Source organism: Panulirus ornatus, chromosome 9 (genome assembly GCF_036320965.1).
Source record: "Panulirus ornatus isolate Po-2019 chromosome 9, ASM3632096v1, whole genome shotgun sequence".
NCBI classification, from domain to species: Eukaryota; Metazoa; Arthropoda; class Malacostraca; order Decapoda; family Palinuridae; genus Panulirus; species Panulirus ornatus.
This window is the reverse complement of record NC_092232.1, coordinates 4,140,362-4,152,861: the sequence shown is the minus strand read 5'-3', so window position 1 is coordinate 4,152,861 and position 12,500 is coordinate 4,140,362. Positions and strand designations below refer to the sequence as shown.

Sequence of the window (12,500 nt, the reverse complement as noted above, 5' to 3'; positions counted from 1 at the left end):
CACATCCATAGTTGACACTGCATTTTTGACATTTTCTTACATTTCATTTTAAACCACTTGCTTATGACATACGTATATTCTGATGCATGATACATCCTCACTAAAAGCTCCCATTGGCATTTACAAGCCTTCCATGCATGCAATAAACTTTTTAGGTTAATTAGTCTTTTGTAGTCTATTCATATGCTTTCTCCAAAGTCATTAATGTAGTGTACCTCATATCTTGATATTTCTCCCTATCTTGCACTGTTAGTATCTGGTTTACATGTACTACTTTTTCTCAAACTGTGTGGAGAAATCTAGTCTATGTAGACTCTTACTCTTTTTGCTTCACCCATGCAAGTTACTATTTTCTTTCAAATGTCCTGTCATACTTTTTACCAACTCAGAGCCGTTTCTGATATTTGTATTTGTTTTCCTTTCTATGCCTTTGTATTGTTTTCTCATTCCAGATCCTTTCATTTAATGTTTTTCCTCTACACTTTACCATTTTCTTTTATATTTCACATTTCTTAGTTTCCTGTTTCTGATGTATGTTATTGCGGTTATTAACTCTTCCTCTGTAATGCCATCAAGCCCACTATATTTATTCTACTGTTCTCTGAAATTTAATATTTATGTTATATAATCTTTTCACAATTGTTTAGCATTTGTAACTCTTATGAGAGCTCTTGAAAACATTACTGTCAGTAATGGATTATACATAATTTACTTTTAGAATATTGTTATGTTGAAACCAGCATGAATATGTGAGCATAGTTAGTTGTAGGAGTTACCTATTTTTCATTTATGTACAAAATTTTTTTAACCTTTATTCAAAGATGATAGTTCATTACCAGTATAGTACTTGCAAGTGCATGAAGACATTCATGATTACAATTTGATTTTTGAACCTCCATTATGTGTTATTTTCCCATGTACTTGGATATGAAGGGAATGATTATTAGTGAGTGATCTTCCTCCAGTGTTAATTATGCAATATTGATGAAGACTGAAGAGTTTGCATAGTATTATAAGAGTTAACAACACAGTATCATTATCTGTTATAAGTTATGGTTGAACTTCTTAGAACAAATGGTTTTGTTAAAATACCAGTAACATGTGTCCCCCAAATGTACAAAAATCAGATAAAGATTTGAATAATGGTAGCATATCTGATAGTGTCTCATTAGATATTGTTGCTGAGTGCACTTACAGACACCAAGCCCATAAGTCTTTCCACTGGTTAGACACCATGAGTCTGATATTTCTTCATCAAGTGCATGGAATGCCTGCATTTTTGGGATTAACAGCTCAGTGTTAATGTTTTTTGAGACAGCAGAGCCATGAGTCATAGGGGATGAGGTTTTTTTAACTTTACACTGAAAGCCTACTGACATGGCATGTCCTTTCAAAGAGATGTGCAAAACTGCCCAAGCTGTCAGCAGTATGAGTGTTTATGGTCCAAGAGAGTACCAAACTTTATATGATGCCTTTGTCCAGACAGCATGGAACCACCACAGTTGTAACGATATGGATCTCTCCACTCATTATATGGCTAATACAGCTGGAAAATATCTTATACCATTGGATATTATTTTTAGTTTGCTTAAGGTCCCTCTGTTGCTGAGCCTCAGAACTTTGATTGCACCATGTTTCACGTCAGCCTCTTTGGTTACCACATGGTAAAACAACAACCTAGTTCAGATCTGAGCTCACAATTTTGTTGTGACCTGAAATTGAGCATATAGAGCTCTTGTAATAGTGACCACTGTATGAGAGGTTAGTAGTATGTGAATATGTGCCAACATATCATAACACAGCTTAATATATTAAAAGAAAATAGTTCTCGATTTGCATTATTTCCCACTTAAGGAATTTTAAGATCATGATAGCTTTCATCATCGGTTCATCACATACTGAAATGGAAATTCTTGACTGTCTGAAATTCAAAAACAATTATTCACTTCTGTTCAAAGAATTTCACCGTCTTTCCAGCTTTTTTTTTTTGTTCCCAGGACTTTTCACATTCAATTCCTCATTCCCCCTCCCCCAGGGGCATCATACTTTTCTTGTCACTTCTAATATTATGATTCATCTAGTCATATTTATCTTTGTGTATCTATTTATTTTTATTTATTATACTTTGTCGCTGTCTCCCGCGTTTGCGAGGTAGCGCAAGGAAACAGACGAAAGAAATGGCCCGACCCCCCCCCATACACATGTATATACATACATCCACACACACAAATATACATGAGTGTAGCGTAGCGTAGATGTAGTTTCGAGGGGTAGGCCAGGTGTACGTAAACTGGAGGACTCCGTCGACTACACATACCAGGTTGTTCGTGGGTCACAACCATCACACCGTGAAAGATTGGGCCCCAAGGATACCACATCTGCGGACCTCAGATTGATCGTCCACAGTGGCTTCTAACCATCAAAGACTTGATCTTGGAGGACCATAACTGCCACACTCAAGATCACTCCCGTTGCCACCTTGACACCAGCAAAGGTAGGTAGCGGGAGGACGCTCCCCCCCAGCCTCCACCTGTTGCTCACGTGCTGTAAGGCTCGGCCCTGCTGAACCACACTCATCTCTCTCAGACGAAAGAAACACGTGGTACGACCCATGAGCGTGATCACCCATCCCTCCTGGAGATCATCGTGTGTCAAGACATCATATAAAGCGCCTCTTCGCAAACGGAACTACCTTGGCCCACCAGTGATGCTACTACGTTTGTGAATCGGGAACCATTGCAACACAAACCCCGCCAGGTGGTAGAGTTTCCCGCAGTGTATCGAGACAGACTTCCCCAGAACTTTTTTTTAAAGGGGAAGTAAATGTTTGTAGTTGTGTTACTGGAGTGATAGTTTTCATACATGGTGTTTTGACAAGAAAATAGTGAAATTGGAGAAGAATGTAGCTTAGACATTGAAGCTTATTGATACAGTGGTTAAATTGATGAGAACTGCTATTGACGTTTGTGTAAATAAATTATACATTTCCTTTTTCCATAGCCAGAGGTTGAACCATTATGTGACATTCATTTTTCATTCATTTCAAGCTAGAAGTTTCAATTTTCTAAATTGTTCCTTACATTTTTCATATGTATTTATATGTATGTGTGTGTGTGTGTATATGTGCGTGTGTATGTGTGTGTATGTGTATGTGTGTATATATATGTATATTATCCCTGGGGATAGGGGTGAAAGAATACTTTGTGTATCTACCTTCATTAAATCTTGTGTCTGTATGATCTAATCATACCATCATTGACAAAGAGCAAATGCTTTTCATCTACTTATTTTCCTTTAGTTCTTTCTGTTTCACTCCAGATAGCATCCATAGCCTCATCCCTAACAACATGGAGCTTTCATAACAAGCATATTTTCATTACAAATGGACTCAGATTACAGATTTAGAAAAATCCACCGTTTCAGTCAAGGTCATTATCATTTCCAAACCTCTTGCTCTATTCCAAACAAAATCTTCAGCATCCCTACATGTTTCTCATGGAGATATCTGATAGTTCAGGTGTTCCTGTCTTTATGTAACTACAGTTTTTTCATTTGATGATTGTTTATGCCTCTTCTTGTATGCACTAAACCATTTTCACATTACTTGCCATGTTCAGTTGCTGCCTCTGCACCATCAGTGCTCTTAAGCCACCTTAAAACTTGATGGAATGATGAAAGTTATTTTATTCAAGGACTATCCCTCAAAGCAAGCTTGTACATAAGGGCTTCTTGCTTCTCATGATTATTTTTATCCAATTCAAAAGAATGAATGTTTAATGATTGACTTGCATTGGGAAGACACATACAGTGTAAAGCAGGGCATAATTTTCTATTATCCATTTTCCTCATTCCACAATATTCTTCATATTATTCGGTTTTCTGCCCAAAAGTTTTTACCCTCATGTTTCATGCAGTGCCTAATGATTGTATGAAATGCCTTCTGCTTTTGAGCCTACATCACATATATTCCAAATTCACCATTGACAGATAAGTTAATGTAAATGATCATTTTATTGTTCTTCTTTAAGTGTTTGTATTGAAAACTGTCTTGAGAATTTTGTTTTTCAGGTCACACTTTCTTAGTAACGTGAACTTTGTAAATTGTGATTTCTTAGTGTTTCCACTGGTTAACTGTAAGATCCATATCTGATGTTTATACAAAGGAAAACATAGTGGAGGGCTGCCTTTAATGATGTATTTAAAGCAAGTTAGGGTTGCATCCATAGTAGTTTCCTTTCCTTAGGCAGGTGACACCTGAATGGTAGCTTTTGTATCATGCATGTGAATAATGTAAATACACAAGTAAGAATTTATCTAACTTTAGGATGTTTTATTCATGTATATTCTAAAGAATGATTTACAGTCCTCTCTGCCTTTATCTTTTCATCAGTAACATGATAGACTTTGCTTACCCAAACCACAGAAATCTTATTAAAGTTTTAGCACTGTACCCTCCAAAAGAATTTTTGTGCATTATGTGCATGTTGAATTTCTCGGTGTGAATTTGATATAATAATTCTTTTATTAGAGTCGTACTAACTGGGTGATATTACTCGTTTGTTCTGTATCGTATCTTTTAATTGTCAGACAATATAAGACATGTTCTTAGTTTCATTTATGATGTAATTTTTTTTTTTTTTCAAATGACAGACTTTGGAGAGCGTCCCCGATATTGTCTCCAGTACCTCAACCCTCAAGCAGCTGTTTACCACCCTTGCATCAACTGAGAAGTCCAACCAGCAACAGCAAAAGAATGGGAACATTAATACTCAAAATGGCTTTGGGAACACAGTCAACAATAAAGACTTGAATGCTAATCCCCAGTCAATTATAGATACTGGGATAAACAACAAAAAGATTGTATCAGGAGACTCTCATATCTGAAGTGCTTATTTATAAAACAGTATTCTTAATATATTTTGCCACCATTATGAAAATGGGCTTTGATATCATTTCATCTGTGAATGTGGCCAGCAAAGCTTTATCAAGATTTTCAGAATGATATGCACCTCCATAGTGTGAATGACGAATTATTTTGTTGTGTATCGTGACAGTATGCATCCATTCAGAGATGTAGTTAGGGTGCTGATGTAACTTTATATATATAAATATATATACATTCCTCTACCACTGAATGTATAAAGATTGTGATGATTTCTTTGCTGGAATGACCTTTTTTCCCTTACACCTGTATATATATTACTATTACAAAAATGTCACCACTTCACTTCATAACATAATTTATGTGTGCACATACTTTCGTCTTTAGCAGCATTAACTTCAGTTATAATAAAGTTGAAACTGATTATAGCAAGGTTTACAGTTTCAGGCATCACATGGTTATTACTACCTAGCCTTATAGTATTTCGCTTTCCTCAGGACATTTGAGCTTTCTGTACCAATAATGTTTATTTTGAAGTGAAAATAGAGTTTGGCAAAGTTTCACATTATCGTACTTGATAATTGTTAGCTGTGAGGTATTTATTTATATACACAGTTTTGACCTTTACTGTAAGGTTATCAAGCTATATACTCATTTAGTTTTGACTTATTACAACACTACTTAGTAAGATATATATATATATATATATATATATATATATATATATATATATATATATATATATATATATATACATTCACTCATTTTGAGAGTGAAAAGCCATGAGGCTAGGAATTAGCTAGTCCAGAACAGTGGTTAAGCTGACAGTCAGCTTGTTCAAACCACAGTAAGTAACCTGCCAATGCTGCTTGACACTTGGAATGGAACTTAGATTTTGAAGTCAGAATTGCAGTTTCAGAGCACACTATATAAGAATGAGCTGCATATTTCACTGTATAATCATGCCTGAAATCTTATATTTCTTTAGCCAGCCAGTGACAGCATATGTAAGCCTTGAACATGAATTTTTATTCTAAAATGCATACCCAAGAGGCTGTCAGTACCCTTGTGGCTACATCTTGCAACTACCTTTGACAGAAAGCAGTATGACACAACACAGGTAAGATGTCAAATGCCCTCCTCTACCTAGAACTCTCAGCCAAGCACCACCATATTTATTAGTTTGATCTTCTATAGTATTTATGTATGGTAGCCTGGGCGTATATTTACATCATGTGTTACAGCAGCACAACTATCAACCAAAGCCTTTAGTATATATTCTATTAAACAGAGCTGAAGCAGTTTGTTGTAACAGTTGCTTCAATATATTACTCTTAGTCTGTGATGAAACAAGAAATTATATTGCCTTAATTGAGCAATTGTTTTCAACTGTTTCAGGATAAAGTTTGGTGGGACATTAGGAAATACTTATTCTCCCAAAGCCTTTTGACCCCTTTGTGCATATTTTTTTTTATTATAAATATTTTCTCTATTTTTCTTGATTAGGAGTTATTTTACTCTAGATCTTTTTATTGAATCTATGAGATTTCTTATTGTAAATAAATGCCAAGAAATTAGTATGATTGACTTTTTTTTTAACTAATGTAGATTAGTTTTAATGATCTCGTTTTGGTTTTGTTTGGCACAGTTGCCAGCCTCATATTTTGTACTTAGCTTTTTAATAAAGAAATTTAAGTAGGTATATTATTTTCAATATTTCCCAAAGAATATTATCATCATCATCATCATCAATATTATTATTATTGTTATTGTTATTATTATTATTATTATTATTATTATTATGATTATGATTGTCACCGATGTTATTACTTTTTTTTTTACCTATCTTTCCCACTAAAACAAGGTAGTGTCTGGAACAAGTGAACAAAGGTAAGGTTTCATCTACATGATTTACGTGGTATTTGTATAGACATCATTGTAAGCATGATATCAATATCTCAATATCAGGTAGCCGTTTACTCTTGTAAAGGCAGGTACCCCGTGTAAAATCCACCTGTGCTATATTCACTGCGTGTGTAAACTGGTAACAGCAATGATAATGATTTAAGAGCAGCATACCAGACTTATCAAAGCTTATCATGCCTTACTTTTCTCTCTACGCATCCACTAACGTTAACTTCTTCAGTGTCCAGGTAGCTCAGATAGCTAGCCACATTCAGTGGGTGGGACCACAGGTCAAGAAGTATAGTGATGTATCTTTTTGTAGGATGAGTGCAGGCAGTGGAAGACTAAAGTGTTCAATGTAGAAATTGCATCTTGGAGGTTAAGGGTCAAGTGATGTATTGATGCTTGTAATGATGAGGAGATGAATAGGGTCCATAATTTTATTTATCTATCTTTATCTTTGACACCTGTTGCCTCTGGGAACTTCAATCAAGGGTATGGCCATGGCAAAAGTCTCCACTTATCCCTGATCTCATATGCCTCCCTCACATACACCATTCTACCATTTCTGTCTCTCTAGCTCTCTTGTCAAATGTGGTCTTCCTCTCATACCAGCCCATTTAATCATGCTATCATACATGCTCCTTGTAAAATCTCCTGGCATTTTTTCCATGTGCCCAAAGCACCTCAAAGAGAAAATATAATACATGCCAAGGGGTATAATTTCAGATGGGTTTATATCTAATTGATTGGAGTCTGTTTAGCGCTTGATGGGTCATTACAGTGTGCATATGTTTTGTTAGTGTTTGTTAGGGGGTTTAACAAGCCTAGATTGCTGAGCTGTGAGGCAGTTGAAAGATCCTAATTATTGCTTTTAGGGATAGTGTTTGGTTATGAGGTGGTTTTGGAGGGGTTATGACTACACCTCGCATCCATACAACACCGTTGGATTACATCAAATATACCCATCTTTGCCTTCACAGAGAGTAACTTCTCCATAAATTCCTCAGTTTGCCTGGGACCTTAGCCCCTCAACCCACCCTATGGCTAACTTCAGCTCACGTGGTTCTAGTTGCTGCTGTGTCTACACTCAGTTATATAGAACGCAACACTTCTTCCAAGTTTTCTCCATTCAAACTCACAAATCAACTAACCTGACTCTCTCCACTGCTAAACTTGATTTGATAACCTTTCTCTTATTCACGTTTACTCTCAATTTCCTCCTTCCACACACTCTCTTAAACCTGGAGAGAAGATGCTACAGTTTCTCACTCAAATCTGCCACCAGCACCATTTCATCAGCTAACAGTAATTGACTCACCTCCTTCTGTCCCAGCAGACTGAAGACCTGCCCCTATCTCTAAAACCCTCACATTTACCTTACTCACCATGCCATCCATAAACATCATTGGTGATATCACAAGCCTTGTCACATACCAACCTTCACCTTGAACCCCTGACTCTCCTCTTTTCTTCCTCATACACATGCCATATTCTCTTGATGAATGGAAATCAGAAATTTAATGCAAGAAATTGACACAATAAACGATGGTGTGAAGCTGCCTCTTCATGTACACTCAACAAACTTATACTTCTGTAATTTGAAGATTCACCTTTATTTTCCTTGTCTCTATGCAATGGCATTATGCAAGTATTCAGACCAATCCTCATGCATCCCATCATCAGCCAAACATACAACGAAAATGCTGGCCATCTCAGCTAATATGTAAAAGAATTAACCTGTCAACAATATAGATACCCTCCTTTCTTAAGGAATTCAAATGCAATCACATCTACTCCAGTCATATCTTTTCTTTTCATCAAACCACTTGCCATCACTTTCTCATTATACATTACATGTAAGACATACCACATCTGCCACCCAGTCAATTAAACACATTCAACAACCCTTTAAAATACCTGCTCCATTTCCTCCATGCCTCATCACTACTTGTTGCAATTTTCCTATTTGCTCCCTTCACCAGTGTTCCCACTTGTTTTCATCTCAGTATTAAACCTTCTTCCAATATGCATTTCTACTCTTCCTGAAGTTTGCTGTACATGCTTATCTTAATTCTCATTTCCCCTCTTTTTCAGCCCCTGCTCTTCTCTTTTGACCTCCAGCAGCATTTTCTTGCCTATTTCTTAGTCATTTGCACTCCTTCCCCTGTAAATGATGCCCATACACCTCTTCTCTTTTTGTCTTTCACTAGCAAATTAACCACCTCATCTCACCTCTTGCTACCCTTTCTCATCTTTACACCTCCACCCACCAACTTCTGCATGCCACACATTTCACTCACACATGCTAGCTCGCTTCTCTAAATACCATTCCTCACCCACTTTCCTCAGTTCATTTACTTTTGCCAGCCATACTCTCAGTCTTTCCTGATATCTCTTCTCAAAACCCTCTTTTCCAAGTTTTCGCAACCCTCTTCCTGCTCATATTTCTTCTTTTCCTAAAGCATCTACAAATCTTCTGCCTTGCCTTCACTGCGTAATGAACAAGAAATCCCACCATCTTCCCCTCAGCACATTCATATCCAAGACCTTCATTTGTACACCAATCAGTTGTACATAATTCATTTACACCTTTTTCACCCATACTCACCTACCAGTCTCCCTTTTCTGATCTGTCTATCTGTATCTCTGATACCCATTTCCTCCAGGAACTCCCATCAAGGGGGGTGACCTCCGCAAAAATGTCCACTTATTCCTTTCCTTACCTTCCTCCTCGCACAATCAGTCCATGCACTCTCACTTTATTTTCCCATGTCACAGGTGATCTTCCTTTCTCCACATGCCCAAATCACCTCAAAATATTACATTTCACTCACTCTACCTCTCCACAATTCATTCCCTTTGCATTCCCCACTGTACCAAACTTCTCATACACCACTTATTACTATTTTCATTCCATCTAGTCATACCACATTTTCTCGAATGACTGATTTCCACAGCCTGTATTTTTGACGTCCCTGTTTTGGCTGCATAGAACGCAGCCCTGGTTTAAGTTCTTTTTGTATATCCTATTTATTCCTCATATATATTTATAATGAAAACCGTCCTCATTTCGCCAACCGTACATAATGCACGATATGAATTTTGCTTTGATTATGGGCCCGTTCCTATGAATCGGATATTGATTTTTATTAAGTTCTTAGAAAATAAAGAGTAAACCCCAAGAGTATTGGGCTCCTTTCAAGGTGGGGCCAAGTTGTCTGCCTGGGTTCCCTAACTGAAAACCCCCATTTTCGTCACTCAGTACTCGACTCCGGAGCTGAGCACAAGGGTAAGGCCCTGCGTATTACTTAGATTACCAAACTCGTTGGGGAGGGGGGATGATGAACGAATCACCAATTGTATCTGAAAATTAATGTTTTTAAGTCAGATTTTCTCCAAAATGCACCAGTGATGGACTGGACAAACCGCCGAACTTCCAGACATAATATGAATAAGGGTTCTTTAGTGTTTCTTTTTTTTTCCACGTTATTAAATTCAAGATATTTATCATGAAATTAATGACGTGAAAATTGGGAGTTCTGCATGTTAAAACTGTTTCCATCCCAAAAGTCCGCTTACATTACGTCGAGCCACACAGGAAAAATGTAATCATATTTTATATACCATCCAAGATGAAATGAGAATGTATATGTTTGACAAAGTTTCAGAATCAGCGTGAAACCATGTGCTAAAAGTGCCAGTTAGCCTCGTTTGATTATTTTCGCTTTCCCCATGGCTTATCAGTATATAAAGTATATATATATGTATATATATATATATATATATATATATATATATATATTAAGAGTAAATGTGAATAAGAGCAGGGTTATTAGGTACAGTAGGGTTGAGGGTCAAGTCAATTGGGAGGTGAGTTTGAATGGAGAAAAACTGGAGGAAGTGAAGTGTTTTAGATATCTGGGAGTGGATCTGGCAGCGGATGGAACCATGGAAGCGGAAGTGGATCATAGGGTGGGGGAGGGGGCGAAAATTCTGGGGGCCTTGAAGAATGTGTGGAAGTCGAGAACATTATCTCGGAAAGCAAAAATGTCTATGTTTGAAGGAATAGTGGTTCCAACAATGTTGTATGGTTGCGAGGCGTGGGCTATGGATAGAGTTGTGCGCAGGAGGATGGATGTGCTGGAAATGAGATGTTTGAGGACAATGTGTGGTGTGAGGTGGTTTGATCGAGTGAGTAACGTAAGGGTAAGAGAGATGTGTGGAAATAAAAAGAGCGTGGTTGAGAGAGCAGAAGAGGGTGTTTTGAAGTGGTTTGGGCACATGGAGAGAATGAGTGAGGAAAGATTGACCAAGAGGATATATGTGTCGGAGATGGAGGGAACGAGGAGAAGAGGGAGACCAAATTGGAGGTGGAAAGATGGAGTGAAAAAGATTTTGTGTGATCGGGGCCTGAACATGCAGGAGGGTGAAAGGAGGGCAAGGAATAGAGTGAATTGGAGCGATGTGGTATACCGGGGTTGACGTGCTGTCAGTGGATTGAATCAAGGCATGTGAAACGTCTGGGGTAAACCATGGAAAGCTGTGTAGGTATGTATATTTGCGTGTGTGGACGTATGTATACACATGTGTATGGGGGGGGTTGGGCCATTTCTTTTGTCTGTTTCCTTGCGCTACCTCGCAGACGCGGGAGACAGCGACAAAGTATAAAAAAAAAAATATATATATATATATATATATATATATATATATATATATATATATATAAAAGGGGAGGGAGCGGGTGGCTGGAAATCCTCCCCTCATTTTTTTTTTTTTTTTTTTCCCAAAGGAAGGAACAGAGAAGGGGGCCTGGTATGGATATTCGCTCAAAGGCCCAGTCCTCTGTTCTTAACGCTACCTCGCTAATGCGGGAAATGGCGAATAGTATGGAAAAAAAAAAAAAAAAAATATATATATATATATATATATATATATGTATATTTTACATTCAAAGCATAACAGCGGTAGAAAAAGCCTTTGTACATGGTATGTTGTTTTATTGTGTATATATGATAATATACGTGTGTGTGTGTACATTCACTCCCAAAACCAGCAGAGCATCTTGCAACATATTTGTGGGGCAATTTTCCCACGGCCTTTCCTTTTCCCTTAGCACTCAAAAGCAAAATACCATTTTTGCCCCAAGAAACCAGAACCTTTCAGGCCCTTCTTAGTATAATAATGTGAATTGTAATATCCAATGTAAGTGTTCTAACATGATAGTTATTATTTGTCTCCTCGCACATGAAAGAGCCCTTCTAAAATTTTGCCCCAGTAGTAAACGTTCCTTAACAGATGCCCTTTAAAACCCTCCGACGACGTATCTGCAGTTCATCTCCAAAGTCCAGGGATGTGAACAGGTGGAGCTTTGAATATACACCTGTCCTCCTCCTACCTAGCCGGACATAGAGGATTTATGGATAAGATTTCGTGTATGCCTACCGAAGCACTGACCAACAGGTACTGGTCAGAGATTAGCGTGTACTTGACATAAGACCGATCTGTTTAATCAGCTTCCTTCTGACCTCAGTTACCCTGATCGCAGGATGCTGATTGTTGTTCTCCCCCCCCCCCCCCCCCCCCCCCCAAAAAAAAAGTCTGCCTCTGACAACTCTTGAGATACATTCAATTTCAGAGCAACATCGGGCCATTTCTGCAGTACCTTGCTGAGAACAATTAATGGTACGAGAATAGCAAACAAGACTCAGCC

At 37.6% G+C, this 12,500-nt stretch overlaps 1 protein-coding gene across 9 annotated transcripts in view; it reads left to right on the top strand.

Moving 5' to 3' along the window:
- corn (microtubule-binding protein cornetto) overlaps positions 1–6,582 on the top strand; it is a 313,717-nt gene extending 307,135 nt beyond the window's left edge. For all 9 annotated transcript variants that reach the window (XM_071664554.1, XM_071664548.1, XM_071664550.1 and 6 more), the window contains one exon: positions 4,651–6,582. In XM_071664554.1, the coding sequence (XP_071520655.1) occupies positions 4,651–4,884 (234 nt within the window). In that variant the 3' untranslated portion in view covers positions 4,885–6,582. The remainder of the gene's footprint in view (positions 1–4,650) is intronic.
- The last annotated feature ends 5,918 nt before the right edge of the window (positions 6,583–12,500 follow it).